The sequence below is a fragment of the Psammomys obesus genome, unplaced genomic scaffold (assembly GCF_907164565.1).
Source record: "Psammomys obesus unplaced genomic scaffold, mPsaObe1.curated_primary_1811, whole genome shotgun sequence".
In the NCBI taxonomy this organism is placed as follows: Eukaryota; Metazoa; Chordata; class Mammalia; order Rodentia; family Muridae; genus Psammomys; species Psammomys obesus.
Genome location: NW_026593874.1, coordinates 373106 through 392736, shown reverse-complemented (window position 1 = coordinate 392736; position 19631 = coordinate 373106). Strand labels below are relative to the sequence as shown.

General features: G+C 53.5%; 2 protein-coding genes across 4 annotated transcripts in view; both read left to right on the top strand.

Moving 5' to 3' along the window:
- The window catches only part of Axl (AXL receptor tyrosine kinase), a 28093-nt gene extending 13975 nt beyond the window's left edge, over positions 1 to 14118 (top strand). For both annotated transcript variants that reach the window (XM_055617360.1, XM_055617359.1), the window contains 10 exons: positions 537 to 669; positions 963 to 1054; positions 5270 to 5365; positions 5497 to 5574; positions 7762 to 7854; positions 8247 to 8368; positions 8910 to 9019; positions 10000 to 10159; positions 10462 to 10598; positions 12264 to 14118. In XM_055617360.1, the coding sequence (XP_055473335.1) occupies positions 537 to 669; positions 963 to 1054; positions 5270 to 5365; positions 5497 to 5574; positions 7762 to 7854; positions 8247 to 8368; positions 8910 to 9019; positions 10000 to 10159; positions 10462 to 10598; positions 12264 to 12615 (1373 nt within the window). In that variant the 3' untranslated portion in view covers positions 12616 to 14118. The remainder of the gene's footprint in view (positions 1 to 536; positions 670 to 962; positions 1055 to 5269; positions 5366 to 5496; positions 5575 to 7761; positions 7855 to 8246; positions 8369 to 8909; positions 9020 to 9999; positions 10160 to 10461; positions 10599 to 12263) is intronic.
- A 1843-nt stretch (positions 14119 to 15961) lies between these two features.
- Hnrnpul1 (heterogeneous nuclear ribonucleoprotein U like 1) overlaps positions 15962 to 19631 on the top strand; it is a 32178-nt gene continuing 28508 nt past the window's right edge. Inside the window, exon 1 of one of the 2 annotated variants that reach the window (XM_055617368.1) lies at positions 15962 to 16784. In XM_055617368.1, the coding sequence (XP_055473343.1) occupies positions 16490 to 16784 (295 nt within the window). In that variant the 5' untranslated portion in view covers positions 15962 to 16489. The remainder of the gene's footprint in view (positions 16785 to 19631) is intronic. The other variant, XM_055617370.1, reaches the window with a different exon arrangement.

Genomic DNA, 19631 nt, shown 5'->3' with positions numbered 1-19631 from the left:
CAGCCTGGTTTATGTAGTAAGCTCCAGGACAGCCTGGTTTATGTAGTAAGCTCCAGGACAGCCTGGGGCTCACTTGACCCTTCCTCAAACAAAACAAACACTGGACATCCCTCATTTGTCTCGTGCCCTAAACTCCTCCGATGGCCAGCCCGTTCCTTGCACACACACCTGCTCTGTGTACAAGTATGGCTGCCTCACCCCTCACCTCACTGAGCTCGAGAGACTTAGCTCTTTGTGCCCCAGCCTTGTGCTGCCTGCACATTCTCCACGCATTGTGTGAATTCTCTCCCTCACTCACCCGCCTTTGCACACCCAGGTCATTCCTTGCACAAGTATCCTGCCACTGTGTCCCCTGTACCATTTCAGACTTTCTCCCACGTTCACCTCCCCCTCCCTGCACGCCCACACTCACTGCACACACATCTAGCCTCCCTTTCTACCCATCTCACACCCCGCCTCCCTCCTGTGTCACGCCTGGGCCCCGGGAACTGGATGGGGGACCATAGCCGTGATCTGTCCCCCGTGCCCTCCGACAGTGAGTGAACCCCCACCTCCTGCCTTCTCGTGGCCCTGGTGGTATGTGCTGCTGGGAGCAGTTGTGGCCGCTGCCTGTGTCCTCATCTTGGCCCTGTTCCTTGTCCACCGGAGGAAGAAGGAGACCCGCTATGGGTGAGTTAGAACTCTGTGGGGGGGCCCTGTGAGCCCGGAGAGGATGGAGCTATGGAGGACCAGTGGCGATGTTGGGGGGGCGGCGCACGCGCAAGCTCGCGAGTGCGTGTGTTCACGGGGGCGTCCAAATGAGAACAGGAAAATGGAAGGCAGAGGGTGGGCCCAGGTGTGCTCAGCAAGCAAGAGGCCAAGCAACACAGCTCGGGCTGCTCCGCTGCTTGCTTTTGTCCCCTCCAGAAAGACAGGTCCCCATGTGATTCTGTTCATCCCTCACCGTCTCCCATCTCCCCCAGGGAGGTGTTCGAGCCCACAATGGAAAGAGGTGAACTGGTAGTGAGATACCGCGTCCGAAAGTCCTACAGCCGCCGGACCACCGAAGCCACCCGTAAGTGCACCGCAGGCCCCGGGGCACTGGGCCGCCTGAGCTTCTGCACAGGCACCAGGCCAAAGCTTCCGAAGCTCTCCAGGGACAAGGACGCTAGGGCTCAGGCCCGAGGGAGGGGAAAGCCTAGAGCTCACGCAGCCTAACAACAGAAGGGTGCAAAGTGCTGTGTGTTCTCACTGCCACCACAAGAAACAGCACCAAGAAGAAGCTAGGCTCAGAGAGGGAGGGCGTGACCAGGCTGTCCCGGCCAGGAAAGATGCTGGACCAGGTGGCTGGTCGGTTGCAGTCTGTCGGCAGGAAGCAGAGAGGCCATGCCTGGTGCTCAGCTCGTTCTCTCCCCCTCATTTGGTCCAGAACCCTGGCCCATGGGATGGTGCGGCCCACACCTAGGATGGGTCTTGCCACCTCAGTTCAGAAACTCCGTCCAAGACATGCCCGAGACCCCGTCAGGGTGGCGTTACCCATAACAAACATGCACTTTTGGTTTTGTTTGTTTGGAGACAAAGCTCAGGCTTGGACTGAGTTTCTCTTGCCTCCATCTTCCAACTATACACAGGAGCTGCCACATCTGGCTCTTCTTTTCTTTTCTTTTCTTTTCTTTTCTTTTCTTTTCTTTTCTTTTCTTTTCTTTTCTTTATCTCTCTCCTCTCTTTCTCTCTTCCCTCTGTTCTCTCTCTCTCTCACAGTCTTACCAAAAGCTAGCCAGGAACTTGCAACCTTCCTGTCTCCGCCTCCCGAGTGCTGAGACACAGGGCACCATTCCAGGCTAGGATAACTGAATCTACACATCTTAGGAACACCAGCTCTAACAGCCGGACGACCTTGGGAGAATGTATCTTGATGATGGTGGATAATACTGACAGGAGGTGCTGACGGTGATGTCAGTGGAATGGCGCCACCCGTAAGCACTGTCACGAGCATTCTGTATGCATTATCCCCTCATCTGATCCCCAATCCACAGGTGTGAGTGTCTGTTATCATTCTCCCTTCAAAGACGAGGGAGCTGTAGCAGGAGTAGCTACTCAGCTTGCTCAGTGCCACACAGCCTGTAAGATGGAGAGGTGAGATCTAATTGAGCCCAGACAGTCTTCCTCTGAGCTCATTTTGTTTGGTTTCATTTATTATATTATTATTATTATTATTATTATTATTATTATTATTATTATTATTAGACAGGGTTTCAGGCTACACTTAACCTTTCTAAGTAGCTAAGGTTCTTGTAAAGTCGTGATTGTACTGCCTCTACCAGCTTTCTCTGAAGCTTCTTCTCTCCCCTCCTTGCTGTCTGTCTTTGCCTCTGTTTCTCTTTTTTCCCTCTCTCTCTCCTCATGGGGTTGCAACTCAGGGCCTTACATATGCTGGGCAGGCAGGGTGCCACTGTGCCGTATTCCCTGCCCTTGGTTTCTCAAGGTACTGTCTCACTATGTAGCTCAGGCTAACCTCAAACTCTCTATCCCCCTGCCCAGATTCCTCTGCTCTGGGATTACGCCAGTGTGCCACCATATACAACCTGGAGTCAATAGCCCTGACTGCCACAGTAGGACGTGGCCGCTTGGAGTTACAGAAAGTGAGAAACAATCAACAGAATCATAGATGCCATCTTGGTCTGAAAGATAATGTGCTTCTTCACTGTTGACTCTCACAGTTTTGAAAATCATGGAGTCTTAGACTTTAGGCCCATACGACCATAGAGTCACAGAAGGTTCCCGCTGAGGTCCCAAAGCTCCTCCGTTTTCCAGCTGGGGAAACTGAAATCCGGAGAGCAGGGGGACAGAGCTGAGTCTAGATGTAGCACACGGCACACAGACTGCCAGGGCCCCAGGGGATGCTGGGGGGGCTGGGAAAGACATTCATTTAAGAAACGGAAACAACGCTAGGATGGACGCAGTGACTTGATACAAAGCCACAATCCTTGCAGCATGAGCCTGGTCCCAAGAGGTTGCTGAGCCCTGGGGTGGACGCCCATGAGGTCAAAATGATTTTCACAGTCACACCAAGCTGCTACTTGCTCTTTTGCACTCTTGTTCTTCATAAACTTTCTTCGGGCTTCCTCATCTATGATGATGTCATCAACAATCTGAGTGTGTGTTCCTGTGTTTTTAAAAACTATTTTCAGGGGCTAGAGAGATGGATCAGTGATTAAGAGCATTTGGGACTTTTTTAGAGGACATGTGTTTGATTCCCAGCGCCCACATGGTGGCTCGTAAGCATCAATAATGCCTGTGCCAGGGTATCTGGTGCCCTCTTCTGGCCTCTGTGGGTACTGCATGCACATGGTACACAGCTGTACATGCAGGCAAAACACCCATACATACAAAAAATTTTTTTTTAAATAAAATAAACTGTCATTTTAAACTAAACAGGGTGGTAAATCATGGGAGACTAAAGCAGGAAGACTGAGAGTTTAAGACTTGCCTGGGCTAGAGTGAGTTCAAGGGAGGCTTGTGTAACTTAGTGAGACTGACTCAAAAGAAAAAGTAACAGAGGTCTGAAGATGTACCCCAATGATCAGTGGTAGAGCCCCTGCCTAGGATCCCCCAGTGAGGGGCTGGGGTGTGGCTCAGTGGAAGAGCCCCTGCCTAGAATCCCCCAGTGAGGGGCTGGGGTGTGGCTCAGTGGAAGAGCCCCTGCCTAGAATCCCCCAGTGAGGGGCTGGGGGGTGGCTCAGTGGTAGAGCCCCTCCCTAGAATCCCCCAGTGAGGGGCTGGGGGGTGGCTCAGTGGTAGAGCCCCTGCCTAGAATCCCCCAGTGAGGGGCTGGGGTGTGGCTCAGTGGTAGAGCCCCTGCCTAGGATCCCTCAGTGAGGGGCTGGGTGTGATTCAGTGGTAGAGCCCCTGCCTAGAATCCCCCAGTGAGGGGCTGGGAACATGGCTATGTTGGGCTGCATATTGACTTTTTTATTTTTTTAATGAATACAGCGCCTTCTGCACTACCTAATAATATTCTTACAGGAGGTTATGGATTTTGTTTTGTTGGTGGAGGTAGATTTTGTGTGAGATAGGATCTCAGTAGGTAGACCCTACTCACCTCACACTCATTATGTAGACCAGACTGGCCTTAAACTCACAGAGATATGCCTGCCTCTGCTTTCTGAGTGCTAAAATAAATGTTTTAAGACTGGCCTTCTTATGTAGCTCAGGGTAGCCTTAAGCTTGCAATGGTCTGCCAATTTTTCCTCCCTAGGGGAGGACTGGAGGAATGTGAGCCATACCCGACCTTACTTATTTTGTAACCACGTAATTATAATATTTATGGGATATAGTTTCTGAGGTACAGGGGGTTAATTAGATGCTGGTGTATAGTGTGCAATTATCAAGTCTGTGTGATTAGTTAATTAGGCTTTCCATCTCCTTTAAACCCTCGTCATTTCTTTGTGCTGGTAAACTTCAAGCCCTGAAGAGCCATGTTTAACAACTGGTACAGAGGGCACTGACCAATTAGGGTACCCACTGGGGCACAATTGTGGCCAGGCCTTTATCTTGTAGTTGCTTCATGGAGCAGATTTAGAGGCTGCAGGAGCTGGCGTGGGTTGAGTGCTCAGGACAGTAGCTCATTTTGAACCAATGTGTATAGTGAGTGGGACTTTCTCAGATCTGCCAGCATATAGATAGATAGATAGATAGATAGATAGATAGATAGATAGATAGATAGATGATAGATAGATAGATAAGACACAGAGACTTCCACATAGTTAAAGCTTAGGCCTTTAGCTGGGCAGATTCCCAGCTACCATCTAGACTTGACCTGACCATTCTACCCACGACCCAGCATGTGGCTAACTCCTGTTCCCATCCACCTGTTCTCTCTCATGTCTACCTCCAAAATACTCCTGCTTTTGCCAGCACATCTCTCTCTCTCTCTCTAGTTCTGCCATCCACATCCTATCTCAAATAATGGCTGTCAGCTCTTCATTTCAACCAATCAGTGAGAAGCTGCCTGACCTTTGGGCACCTGAGCAGGTGTGGAAGGACAAGTATTTACAAGTGTAAAGCCGGTGATGGGCCACAGACATGACGTACCAATATCCTGCCAGCACTTAGCTCTCTGCTGGTACAGAATTAACAGCTGAAAATGCAGACATTCCTTCACACAATGTGAAGGAAAGTTACCCCAGCAAGTGCAGGAGACATTCAGCGGTTCAGCCATGGGCATGTCCCTCTTGACGCGCATCGCCATCCTCAGCCCTGCCACACGACTCTGTCCACCTCTTTTCAGTGAACAGCCTGGGCATCAGCGAAGAGCTGAAGGAGAAACTACGGGATGTCATGGTGGATCGACATAAGGTGGCCCTGGGGAAGACCCTGGGAGAAGGTGAGTATCACACACACACACACAGTCCACCAAAACCCCAAGATTCCTCTCCTCCCAATTCTCAGCCAACTGCAGGAACTACTGTCCCTGTGGGTCCCCTCTGGTCAATGTCTTTCTTCTTCCTGCCACAGGAGAGTTTGGTGCTGTGATGGAGGGCCAGCTCAACCAGGATGACTCCATCCTCAAGGTCGCTGTGAAGACAATGAAAAGTGAGTATGCATCTACACACCCGGTCCCTAACCCAAGCCTCTTCCCTGTGCCCCGGAAATCGCCAGTGTTCTCAGCAAGAAAGTGGAGTCCACGCCAGAGACGAGAATAGAAGGAATGGAATCAGGGACATTGCTATCCCACCGAGTGAAGGTTGGAGGACACAATAATAACCGAGGCATTGAAACAAGCACATTAGCAGCAGCACGAAGTCACTCCCCCTCTAGGCTGAAAGGCAGAGGGAGGAATATGTTCCCGGAGCCACGGCCAGTGACACCGAGAGCACAGAATCAAGGGCTTCCCCTGGGGGAGCCAGAAACCCCACGGACACACAGCAGCTCCAAGGCAATTTCTGAAGCAGGAAGAGGGCGAGATAGCCTGGCTTCTCCGTCTCTTCTCTTCCACCCGCTGGCTTCCCACCAGTGTTTGCCACTGACACACTTGGAGGACAGGACAGCATGGAGCACAGTTGGCCACTTCGTTTATCAGCTGTGACTCTGCCTCTCTCCAAGCCTCCCTTCCTTGGAAAATCATTCATGCTGTCGGCATTTCCTAGGGCTATTACGAAACGAAGCACTAAACGCCTGCTCCTGTAACACATGCTGTTAGTGTATGCGACCCTATCATCAGAAAGAGTGCCAGCCAGTCCAGAGTCAAACAGCGCAAGAAGTCAAGGAGACATGCTGTTTATACAGGAAGGAAAGCCTGGAGGGGTCAGGCTAGGGATGGAGGCAAGAGAGGAATGATGTTTTGTGAATGTGGACTTTAAGCGTGAGAGCTGTGGAGTCATCAATGCATTTGCATGCTCATTACTCCTGTGTACTAGGTTAAGCTGGGGGGGCGCATCAGGGGTTGGTACTGAAGACTCGAGAGCCTGGCACATGCCAGACGACAGCTTTCTTACCTACTTTCTACTCCTTTTTTTCCCATTCTCATGATGTGTCTAAAAGACTGGCTTCCCACAATCTTCCTTCCTCTGCTGACTTGGCAACCACACACCACTGTGTCCCGCCTCCTCGTCTCTAAAATGGCTGATAAGGTCGCATACGACTGTAACCCCAACATTTGAGAGGCTGAGGCAGAAGGATTGTGAATTCCGAGCCAGCCTGGGCTACAGACTGAGACTTTGTTTCAAAAGAACAGGTGGTTCAAGTGGTGAAATGGTTGCCTAGAATCCCCCAGTGAGGGGCTGGGATGTGCTCAGGGGTAGAGCCCCTGCCTAGAATCCCCCAGTGAGGGGCTGGGGTGTGGCTCAGTGGTAGAGCCCCTGCCTAGACTCCCCCAGTGAGGGGCTGGGGTGTGGCTCAGTGGTAGAGCCCCTGCCTAGAGTCCCCCAGTGAGGGACTGGGGTGGCTCGGGGGTGGAGCCCCTGCCTAGAATCCCCAGTGAGGGGCTGGGGTGTGGCTCAGTGGTAGAGTCCCTGCCTAGAATTCCCCAGTGAGGGGCTTGGCATGTGGCTCAGGGGTAGAGCCCCTGTCTAGAGTCCTCCAGTGAGGGGCTGGGGTGTGGCTCAGTGGTAGAGCCCCTGCCTAGGACCCCCCTTGAGGGGCTGGGGTGTGGCTCAGTGGTAGAGCCCCTGCCTAGAATTCCCCAGTGAGGGGCTGGGGTGTGCTCAGTGGTGGAGCCCCTGCCTAGAATTCCCCAGTGAGGGGCTGGGGTGTGCTCAGTGGTGGAGCCCCTGCCTAGAGTCCCCCAGTGAGGGGCTGGGATGTGGGTCAGGGGTAGAGCCCTTGCCTAGAATCCCCCAGTGAGGGGCTGGGGTGTGGCTCAGTGGTAGAGCCCCTGCCTAGAATCCCCCAGTGAGGGGCTGGGGTGTGCTCAGTGGTAGAGCCCCTGCCTAGACTCCTCCAGTGAGGGGCTGGGGTGTGCTCAGTGGTAGAGTGCTTGGTTAGAATTTGCCGTGTGGGACTGAGAACATGGCTCACCCATAGAGCGCTCGCCCAGACGATCCCAGTGAGGGGATTGCCTTACATGTGCAAGACCCTGGGCCCTCCCCTCAGCACTGCGTAAACAAACTAACACTGTACACTTGTTGAGGATAAAATAATTTAAAATAAGTAAAATAGTATACCATCTTAAGATTCAATAATGATGATGAGAGATGATGATGCTGGTAAACTGGAAAAGAAAAAAAAATCCTCTCCTTCCTCCCTCCCTCCCTCGTCACTCTTCTTCTTTGCTCTCCCAAGTTACCATCTGCACAAGATCAGAGCTGGAGGATTTCCTGAGTGAAGCTGTGTGCATGAAGGAATTTGACCACCCCAACGTCATGAGGCTCATTGGTGAGGGAGGGGCATGTCTGTGTCCCCATCCTCCTACCCACCCACCCCACCCCCCTGCCACCCCAGAGCACAGACCCCTCCTTCTCCACTGGAAAGTCAAACTTCCTGCCTCCCCCTCCCCTCTCCTTCAGGATCAGCAAGCTCCCCTTCTTTTGCTCCCTCAACTTGGAATGTGATCTCTGACCTGTTCCCAGAAATAGCTGAGGTCCCCAGGAGGGTCTGGAAACATCCCTGGGAAATGGCTTCTCTGAAGCCTCATCTATACCATCCACCTCCCAGCCAATGTGGAGATTAGATTTGGGGGGTAGGGAAAGGGGGCTGAGCTGTATGGGTGTGGGGCTGGGTTCCCCTCTTCTGCCAGAGTGACCAGTCTTCCTGCGGGCGGGGTTCAGGCGTCTGCTTCCAGGGTTCTGACCGAGAAGGCTTCCCGGAACCTGTGGTCATCTTGCCTTTCATGAAACATGGAGACCTTCACAGTTTCCTCTTGTATTCTCGGCTTGGGGACCAGCCAGTGGTGAGGGGCATTTACTCTTTCCAGGTCATAAGCATTCACTGGACACTTCCCAGCTACCAGGCATTGAGAAAGAAGGCTGAGGCTGACCTCCTGGGTCCTGTACTGCAGGGTGGACAGGGCAATAAATAAGTTAACAGAAATAAGCAGCAGCATCAAGCACAGTGAACGGATGCTGAAGGAAGAACGATAAGGCGGCCTTGGAATGATTTGGGTAGAGGGAAGGCCTGACTGAAGGTGTGACCTTGAAGGAGGTGCTGGCTGAGGAGATACTGGGAGATCCGAGCAGGAAACCTTTACTTGGACCGGGGTCTGGAGACCAGGAAGGAGACCCTGTCTTAAGTGGAGACAAAAGCTAGAACAGTAGGCCAAGTCAGAGAGGAGCAGATCTTTCTAGGACTCTGTAGCTATGGAAAAGGGTTGATGTTCTCAAAGCCATGGAAAACCACAGCAGACCCTGGCACACACAGGGCAGGCATGGGGGCCTGAGGAGTGGGGCCCTTTTCCACTCATGACTACTCTTTCTCCTGGCCTGGACCCCCAGTTCCTGCCCACTCAGATGCTGGTGAAGTTCATGGCCGACATCGCCAGTGGCATGGAGTACCTGAGCACCAAGAGATTCATCCATCGAGACCTGGCTGCCAGGAACTGCATGTGAGTGGGAAGCCGGGTAGGGGCCCATCTTCTCCCCAGGAGCTTCCTCCCTCTTCCCCTGGTACTTCTTCCTTTACCTCCCAAACACTGAGACGGATGCACACCATCACTCCTGACGTGTGTTAGTGTGTGTGTTTTAGTTTTAGTGTGTTAGTTTTTTGAAACTACTCAACTATACAACTCAGGGTGTCCCGAAACTCATGATGTAGCCCAAGCTGACCTTGAACACATAATACTTCCAGGAGTTCCAAGGATGTGAAACCACAGCTTCCGGTGTGCACATTTCTGTGTATTTCATACACATCCAAAGACCAGAGAAAAGGGGGCGGGGCACTTGCTGGAGATGGCTCTGGGGTTAAGAGTGTATACTGGTCTTCCAAAGGAGCTCAGGTCACTCCCCAGTGCCTGCGTCACTGGTTCACAGCTGTCTGCAGTGACTCCAGCCCCAAGAGATCCTGTGCTTTGGCTCCACAGGAACCTGCAGTCACATGCCCACATGCCCACATGCAGGCTCACACACAGAACTGAAATAACAAAAACAACATTTTAAAGATTTATCATGTATACAGTGTTCTGTCTGCATGTACACCTGCACGCCAGAAGAGGGCACCAGATCTCATTATAGATGGTGTGGTTGCTGGGAATTGAACTCAGGACCTCTGGAAGAACAGCTGATGAACACCTCTGAGCCATCTCTCCAGCCCCCCCCCCCCAATAAATAAATAGGATTTTAATTCAAGAAAAGATAACAGGAATTCAGGAGTTTCGAAAGGCTCTCAAGGCTCTGATAATAAGCCAAAGCTGAAAAAGCCTCTAGGAGTCCTTTGGTCCAGACTCCTTTTAGCAGGAACAAGAAGGCACATCCCTCTGAGGCTGAGGTGGGTTTAGGAGTCAGACCTCAGCAGGGCCACGGGGAGCCAGCTGGCCTCCTGGTGGGGATGGCCTTGGTCCTGACCTCCCTGCGACCCCGACCTGGGCAGGCTGAACGAGAACATGTCCGTGTGCGTGGCAGACTTCGGGCTCTCCAAGAAGATCTACAATGGGGACTACTACCGCCAGGGACGCATCGCCAAGATGCCGGTCAAGTGGATCGCCATTGAGAGCTTGGCAGATCGCGTCTACACCAGCAAGAGCGACGTGGTATGGGTGCCCCGGCAGGGGTGGGGGCGAGACCAGGGAAGCTGCAGGGCTCGGGGGATCTGTCTGCGGAGCCGGGACACGTTTGGAGAATGGATGAACAATATCACACGTGTACACGCTATGAAATACCTAGGCTCAGCTCTCGTGCGCATGTGTGTGTACCTGTGCTAAAATCTTTCTGTGCGTACTTCGGTACACCCATAGACACCGCTGCCAACAAATGTCCACGTGTCTCGCGCTCGCCATAACTTAGGTGTCTGTGTAGGAGAGATGCTCTCACTCCCCTTCCTCTGCTCTGACAGTGGTCCTTCGGTGTGACAATGTGGGAGATCGCCACCCGAGGCCAAACCCCGTATCCGGGAGTGGAGAACAGTGAGATTTACGACTACCTACGCCAGGGGAACCGCCTGAAACAGCCTGTGGACTGTCTGGACGGCCTGTGAGTACCCTTAGGAGCCCTCTAACCCCACCTCAGGGTTTACCCCAACCCTCAATCACCCACACGGAGCCCCAACATCTCCACGACGGGCTAAATGTGCATGCAATCCCTCAGAACACTGAGAAACCCATTTGCCCCTCACCAGTGCTCAGAGGATGCCACTGGGGTGCAAGTTCGCCAGAGGCACCTTTTTCAGCTCTGAAGGTTGTGTGGCCGGCAGGGTGGGCCAACCCCTTCCCGCCTCGGCCAGGTGCCCCCAGCAGTGGAGGACTGCGAACGCCCTTCCTGGGCAGCCCTGGCCCTGGGACTTCCACTGCCCACGCCCCTCAACTCCCCGGCTCTTTGCAGAGCCCTCACTCTGTTTTACTGATCTTCTCAGACTCTCAGATCTCGGAGCCGCTAGCAGGACCCGTCAGGAAATGCGTACAGCCTTTGCTGCACCGCAGCGTGCAGAGAAGGGTGTGACATTTAGACCTTACTTTGAGGTTAGAAAGGAGGATGTTGCTTGGGTCAGGAGGAGACAGCCTGGGAGTGACTCCCCACGCTTCCTTTTGGGCACCCCTACCGCCGAAGCGAGTGAGCTTAATAGCTAATCTGTTACAGAACTCACCGGAAGGCAGTGATTCAAGTGCGTGGCTCGTATTGACTCATAGTCAGGGGAAGCAGACAGGCTCCGAGGAGAAAACTGAGGTCTTCGAGGAGTGCATACCCTGTGGTGCTATATGAGGTGCCACACCCCAGAATCTGATAATTCAAAGCCAGCGCTGGCTTCACAGTGTCTGAAAATGAGCAGCTCAGTAGGGTGGTTCTGCTGCGGGTCTGTAAGAGGTTATGGAGGTGGCAGCCGGGGCTGCGTGTGAAGACCGAGGCGGGAGGGCTGAGTCAAGATGGCGTGCTCATGTAGGGCGTGGGGGCACTCACCTTTAATCCCGGGGAGAGGCAGGAGGACTCCAAGTTCAACTTCAGCTACAGGGCTTTCCAGGATAGCCAAGGCTAATACAGACAGACAAACAAAAACAAAAGCAAAGCCACACTCACATGGTTGGGGCAAAGCTCAGGCCCTTGCTGTGGGGACCCTTCACAGGATGCCCCAAGCTTGCTAAAGTCCCGAGGATGTGTACGTGGTAGCCGTCAGGCCTGCTGTGACCTAGTCTTAGAAGTCCCATGTGGACCATCCATTTTGCTGAGCCAGAGCGAATCCCCGAACTCAGTGGGAGGAGCCTTGGCCTCAGCTTCTGAGTGACAGACGTCAAAGAATGTGCGGACTTCTGTAAACCAGTCTACATGGCTTCTGATTCATCCTAGACTCCCATAGGTCGCCTCCTCCCATGATGCTCTTGGTAAAGCGAAGATCCAGGCGTTGATATGAGCGTCCATGCCGTGAGGTCACACTGGAAAGCTTTGCCATAGCAAACTCTCACTAAAAACCACTGGAGACCCAGAGAGGTTTCCTAGGGTCCTTCCCAGTTTCCGAGTCTCCCACCCCACCCCATCCCACCCCAGAAACTCTGGAATCCTCAAATCCCTGCAGACATTGCTAAGTCAATGGGGGTGGGCTCTCTAGTCCCCAGGTTCCCACCTGAGTGTCCTAAAGGCTCCCTTAACTCCTAGAATGCTCCTCTCCGAGCCCTGCTCACTCGCCACCCCTTTGCTTTACCTCCTTAGGTATGCCCTGATGTCCCGGTGCTGGGAGCTGAACCCCCGGGACCGGCCAAGTTTTGCAGAGCTTCGGGAAGACCTGGAGAACACGTTGAAGGCTCTGCCGCCGGCTCAGGAGCCTGATGAAATTCTCTATGTTAACATGGATGAGGGCGGAGGCGCCCTTGAGCCCCCTGGTGCCGCAGGTGGAGCCGACCCCCCAACCCACCCAGATCCTAAGGATTCCTGCAGCTGTGTCACTGCGGCCGACGTCCACTCCACCGGACGCTATGTCCTTTGTCCTTCCACAGCCCCTGGACCTGCTCTGTCTGCTGACAGAGGCTGCCCAGCACTCCCAGGGCAGGAGGACGGAGCCTGAGACAATCTGCCAGCTGGGACACTCTCTCAGGATCCAAGCTAGGCACTGCCACTGGGGGAAACCTCACCTCCACTCTGCCACTCCAGGCCTTCTCGCCAACTGCAGCACAGTCTCCCCTCCCTTCTCAGATTCAGCCCAGGAAGATGTGCCCAGGACTGTGCCCTAAAAAAACAAGGGATGGACCATCTCAAAGGACCTTCTTGGATCTCACATCCCAACATTCTAGGTTCTAAGTTTCGGGTTTAGATTTCACAGTCCTCAGAGATGATGGTCTTTGATTCCAAGGAACCGAGATGCTGTGTTCTAGCTCTGAAGCGCTGTTGTTGGACACATGGCCCATTCTTCCAAAGCTCTGAGATTCTGTGGCTCTGGATTTTTTTGGTTCTAAAATTCTTAGCAATGGCACTCCTGGTGTTAAGTTGCATAGCTCTGAGATTCCAGGCTCTAAGCCCTGATGGTTCTAGACTTTATTTTTCTGGAGCCTAGTGGAATATTCTAGATTTTAAAATTCTAAGTATTCTAGGCAGACGGTTCTAAGGTAATGCTGTTCTCAGATTTAACAGTCTAAGGCTCATGTTGGAATACTCCAGATCAGAGTGTTTCAAACTTTTGTTTTCTTCATTTCTAAGATTCCAGTGATGGTCAGCTACAGTTTCTGAGGCATTGTGATCACAGATTCTTTTAATACAATATCCTGCATTTCAAGGGAATAAGATTCTACAATCTGAAATTCAAAAGCTTTAAGAATCTCCAGATAGAGTCTAAGCTATGATGTGATGAAAATCTGAAAATTTTGTCCAGGGGTCTAGGCTCTTTAAGCTTCCACATCATATGCTCCAAGATTACAGATTCTGAAGCTCTAAAACTCTGACATTGGCCTGCTCTTGATCTCAGGCACTGTGATGTGCTGTGGGCCTGAGACTGGGTCCGCAGCATCTAAGTCATAAGAGGCTCATTGTTAATTATGACTAACTAAACACCAAAGTTCTAACCACTTCTAATGCTGAACACTCTAGGTTCTGTGCTGCTTTCTGCCTTTCCAGCACTTAGTTAAATGTCCAAGAACACATATTTCTAAAAGATCTTAAAGCACTAGGCACTATAATTTAAGAATCCAATGTTCTGAGTGTCTAAGATCCTAAAGGTCCACAGGTTTAGAACATTAGGTCTGATTCCAAGGATGGAAGCTTGCAGTGTTTCTCTCCTAAGCCCTCTCTGTCTAAAGCCACCTATGCTTCCTCCTCTCCTTGATGTGGCGCACCCCACATTAAGCCTGTGCAATGCATTGGGAATGCCTCCTTTCCTCCAAGGGATGAGGCACCTCCCCTCCTTTTGGGCCACGGTGCCCCCTTGAGCCAGTCCCTCATCCTGTCTGAAGTGTGGACTTGGTGCCTCCAGAGAGGCTCAGATCACATAAAACTTTTGTAAATCACTACTTCTGCCTCCTGTCGCCATTCAGCTGTGATATGGTCCCTCTCCCTGGAGATTCCATTTCCCCGTTGTGAAAAGAAGGGATGCTGTATGTACCTGCAATTCCAACAAGAGGGTGGAGAGTTAGGTGCAGGTCTTCACGGCTTACACAGAGGGACCCTACCTCAATCCAAAGAATAAGAATGGTTTGATGGACTTGGGAATGTTTTTAATACTGATGATACGCATGGACCATGCACACAAATATATACAACTGAAGAAAGGCAGAGTCTCAGAAAGCCCTGAAGAATACATATATGTGCATATGTATATACACACAAATATACAATTGGAGAGACAGACTGAGATCCCCAAAGGGTCTTACATACACGATCCAAAGTCACATGTGAATTACTGCACATACTCAGGCACCTAGCCACAAATACAAAGAAACAATTATTCAGACAGAGTAGCAGAAACACATAAACCCACACTGGTAAATTTGCAAGCATCAACAGGCCATAGGAAGAACTTTTAGTAACTGAGACACAGAAAGAACAACATTACACACGCGCAAGAATCAGATGCTGCGCCTGTGATCCCAGCTCTTGAGAAGCAGACAGCAGAAGGTCAAGACGTCAAGGCTATCCCTGATTGCACAGAGACAGCCAGGCCAGCCTGGGCTATGAGACTGTCTCAACAAAGAAAACAACAACAAAAAACATGTCCAGCTCTACGGAGTACTAGCACAGCAGATTCTCACACAGGCAAACATTCAGACTGACAAGGAAAAACGGACCAGAACATCTATCCACAGACATAAGAAAGAACTCCCAGGCACGGCCAGCCCTCTGACTTGTTGCAGGGCTGACCACTGCGGATGTAAGCTCCCTAGGCGGCGCCCGGTCGCCCCCCCGTGGTGGCTCCCGAGAACCCGGTACAGTTCAATCTGGGCCACAAAGTTGCCTTTTTTTTTTTTTTTTTTTGAACAAATTGTGGAAGCTGGAAGGAGAGAGGAAGTCCTACGTGGGCGAGGGGCGGGGTGTCTGGCCTGGAATCTCGGGGCCCACGTGAGTGTCTGTCCCGCTGCTGAGTGGGTGCTGTGTGTCTAGGCTGTGGTGTAACCCTGTAGCGTGAGCGTCCCAGCGGAGCTTTGCCGCGCTTGTGCCACACCTACGATGCCGCTTGAGATCTTATTCCGAATGGATGCTTTTGGCCTGTCGCGCCTCTTGGCCTATCGCGCCGTGCTTGCCTCTACCTAAGTGGAAAACGTTGGCGGCTTTCGTTGGGCGCTAAGGCTACGGGTTGGTTGTCATTTTTGCCCTCTGAGCGAGGGGCGACGGGGGCACGGATTAACGCCTGCCGTGATTACGGACTCCCCTGTTGGAAGGCGTCGGTGGGGACAGCAAACAGCCAGACTGAGGGGACGGTCCAGAGGATGGCGGTGGAGAGCCGCGAACTCGCGCAGCTACGTCCAGAGCGGGAAGGCTCGTCCGTGCACCCCGAGCGAGGGCGCCCCGGGAAGGGCGCGGTAGCCCTCCTCCCGCTGCCTGACCCTGCTTTCAACCCTTCGGCGCCCCTTTTGTCGGTTTCATCACCGTCAAGGCAACTGCGTTTGCAAGCCACGGCGAGTGACAGACCCGCCTCCTCGCTCTCCCGGTTTCCACCTCGCCGTGCGCCGAGCCGAGCCTCTCCAGGGCGGCCAATCTCGTTGGCTTTTCCTGGAGCGCTCAGGCCGCGGCTGCGGGGAGATGGAACGGTCCCTGCGATTGGCGGGCGCGTTGTTTTGAAACCGCCCTAACGGCAGGGGGCGGGCCCTCCGCGGACGCGTGCCCTTCCGGCTTCCGGAGGCCACCGGAAGGACGGGGGTGGGCCGCCCTCCCGCCGCCGCGTGTGATTGGCCGCCGCGGCTCTACCCGCTCGGACTCCGCGAGGGGCGGGAGACGGGGCCAGTTAGAAAGTGCCGGACGGCGAGTCGGCGGCGGGGACGGCCCGCCGGGACCGGGCGGCCATCGCGAGGGCTCGCCGCTAGTTGCTCCGACCCGTTACCCGCTCTCCTCCCTCCGGCCGCGCCGCCGCCGGCGCGCGGCGCCGCCCAACCAGTGCTCGCTCCGCCCCCGGCCTTTTCCCGCCCTCCGCTGTGGCCGCGACTTCAACGCAGGCCAACGCTTCCTCTTCGGCGGCTCCTGAGGCCTGCTGCCGCCGTGCCTCTGCAAGCCGCCCTGGGATTGGCTTAGCCCCCGGGCCCGCGCCCGTTGTCCCCTGAGCTGACCAATTGAGACTCGCTTTACGCCGTACGGTACGGGCAAGGGGGAGGAGGCGGCGGCGGCCATTTTGAGCCGCCGCCGCCGCCATTGGAGTGGCCCCCCCGTCTCCCCCTTCGCCTCCTGACAGGCGAGGTTTAGGGGGGACAGAGCCCCGGGAGGCCGGGCCGGGCTCGGGGGCCGCCCCGGGGGCCCGGGCCATGGATGTGCGCCGTCTGAAGGTGAACGAGCTTCGCGAGGAGCTGCAGCGCCGCGGCCTGGACACTCGCGGCCTGAAGGCCGAGCTTGCCGAGCGGCTGCTGGCGGCGTTGGAGGCCGAGGAGCCCGAAGACGAGCGGGAGCTCGAGGCCGACGACGAGCCGGGGTTGCCTGGGCACAGCGGCGAGGAGGTCGAGACCGAGGGGGGCCCCGAGCTGGAGGGGACCGCGCAGCCACCGCCGCCCGGGCTGCAGCCGCACCCGGAGTCCGGCGGCTACTCGGGGCCGGACGGACATTGTGAGAGTGCGCGGGCGGGGGGCCCGGAGTGCGGGCCGAGGACGGGCTGTGGGACGCGGGAGCTCCGCTCCGCCGAGGACCCGGGGATCAGCGGACGGGGCCTCCGGGCAGCCGGAGGGTGGATCCTGGCCTTCGGGTGCAGGGACAGCCCTGGGCCCCGGGGGTAGGGGCGGTGGATTGTTTTTCTTCTTTTTCTTTTAAGGCAACCAGGGTTGGAGCGAGTGGGTGGGGAGGACTTTACAATCCTGTGACTCGGAGACCGGAAACTGTTTTGTGGGGTGCTTTTTTTGTTTTTTTGGTTTTTTTTTGTTTTTCTTCTTTTTCTTGTTCTTCTCCCCTTTGGAGCTGGAGAAAGTCGGAAGAACTAGACCCTTTAGGGAAAGGGGTGTCTATGCGAGGGAGGGTCGTGGAAGTTGTGATTCTAGCCGGGCTTTGAGCTGACAGCTTGGGTGACCATGCTAGTCCACCACCGTTTGGGCTGGATCTCAAAAGCCTGATTTCCAGGTAGGGGGAAGAGTGACTAAGGGTGCAGAGCTGGGAGGATTTGGAGGATAGAGGATCTTCGGTTTTCTTCCTGCATGGAACACTGGGAGATCTGCTTAGTGCAGGAGGTGGATTGGAGCTGTGGAGCTGCGGGGTGCCCCAGGCTGGGAAGAGTTTCCCCAGGCATGGACTGAACGCTCCAATGTTTGTGGGTGAGCTTTTAGGGGATAATGAAAGATCAGTAAAAAGATTGCACCCTCTCCCCACCAGCCAACTCCTGCATTTCGGTTACATGTAGGGCCAAACTTGAGGGGAGGGCAGTAACGACCCAGATGTTTGGTGCGGGGAGATCCAGGCTATCTAGTTGGCTTCTAGAGAAGGCACAAGAACTGTGGGTTCTAAACTGTGACAGGGAAGGACAGTTATCTTAGTGGAGGAAGAAGCTAGGGGGCTCTAGAGTTGGGAAGGCCCTGAAGACAGTACCTGTGGTTTCTGCTGAATGGCCTTGCGTTGTTAGCTGTGGATACTTTTCCAAACAGGGATAGCTGGAGTTAGGGGAATGAGTTGGTAGCAAGTGGATGAACTGTCTGTTGGGCTGAGGACCCTTGTGTGTCAGGGAGCATGTAGCTGGTCTAGCATATGTTGGGATGGAAGAGCATAGAGAACATGAAAAAGAAAGGAAACCTGTTAATTTCCCTGGGGAATTCATGATGGAGCTGAGGGAGTATTCCTTTCCCAGAGCTGGCTCCTGAGTCTCCAGAAACAGTTCCTTGTGTGCCTAGGGAGGTGAGGTGCTCAGGGAGTATGGGGGGCATTTGATTAACCAGGAGGTGTCTGTGAGAAGAGTTAGGATTTGAGTGAACCTGCAGTCCCTTGAGTAAAGGAGGCCCTGGTATGAGAGGGAACCTGGAAATAGACGCTGGCATCCAAGGCTTGGAGTGTTTTTCTGAGAAGGCGCTGTGGGGCCTGGGACTAAACAATAAGGAGAGACAAAAAAAAAAAAAAAAAAAAAAAAAAAAAGGCCTCAGAAGAGACTTGGGATTGGCATCCGGTCCTCACTTGTTCACAGAAATGGGTCCTGTGGAGGGCTGCCCTGGGTGTAGGTAGGTGTGCACTGCTCTAGGGATTACCCGTGTGCTGGCAAGTCTTCCTTGGTCGGGTCCCTGAGAAGAAGGGAGGAGTTGGCCTGTGACCGTGTCCAACTGAGGAACCCTGGCCAGAAAGGCTTATGAAGGAGCCGCAAGGGTGCAGCCATAAGCTTGCTTCCAGCAGAAGGGTCTTGAGAAAGTAAGTTGGACTCTTTGGAACAAACTGTGTAGCCTGCAGACTCTTTGAGTTAAGCAGATCATTTCCCCTCTGAGTCTGGTCTTGTAAAATGGGTAAGAGTGCCCTCCTAGAGGTGTTAGTCATGAGCTCGTCTGTCTATAGGGCTTCACATCAAGAGTTGCCTTTACAGGGTGTTGTAGAGAGTGGAGAAAGACTCCAGCATCATCCTCTCCAGGCCAGCCTCCCTCTGGTAGGGGAGAGAACATGGCTTTCTTGGAAAACACTGTCCTGAGGCTCAGGAGGAAGCAGGATACTTTGAAGAGGTTTTGTGTTCCAATTAAGATGGTACTCTCCCCTGTGATCCTTGTTGTGTCTCCCTCCCCCAACAAAAATTTTTAAGCCCCCCTCAGGTCCCTCTCCAGCACTTTCTTTATCCTTGGTAAACATACTGTAGCAAGCCACATGCCTTCTGGCTTTCCTCCCTTTGGGCTGCACCTGGTTTGTGCCCAGATGGCATTTGTCCTCTGAGAAAGAACCCAGTTAACAAGTGGCAGAATGGTCCATCCTTGCCTGTGGTTCTGCCTCGCTGCTCCTGGCACAGCTTCTAGCAGGGCTCTGGAGACACCTATCAGCATGCTTACCCCAGGGGCAGAGAGCTCCATGCTCCCCATCCTAAGTTCATACAGTTCTTTTCTTTCTTTGTTTCTGCCATAGTCCTGCTGCTAAGCTTTTCACAGGAGATGTTATCCTTCCCAGGAATGTTCTCATCACTGGGCCTTTGAGTTGAAGCTTATCTGTTCCTTATCCCTTTCTCAGCTCTTTGAGCTTCATCTACAGTCAGTATATAATTTTTTAGTGTAAGTGTTAATGTGTCTGTCTCCCTAACCCGGATGCGTTAGTGGAGCGAGTTTATATTTACCTGTCTCCCAGGACCCGGTGTGTGGCCTGCATTCCATAAGTAGTCACTATTGCTCCTCTTACCCCTCGTCATCACCTGCTGGACCAACACTTTTCCTAACCACTTCTAACTCCAGTTATTCCTAGTGAGCTTGGAGGCTATTGTGATGCCAGAGGTTTGTACACTGTTGACTGTGCTGG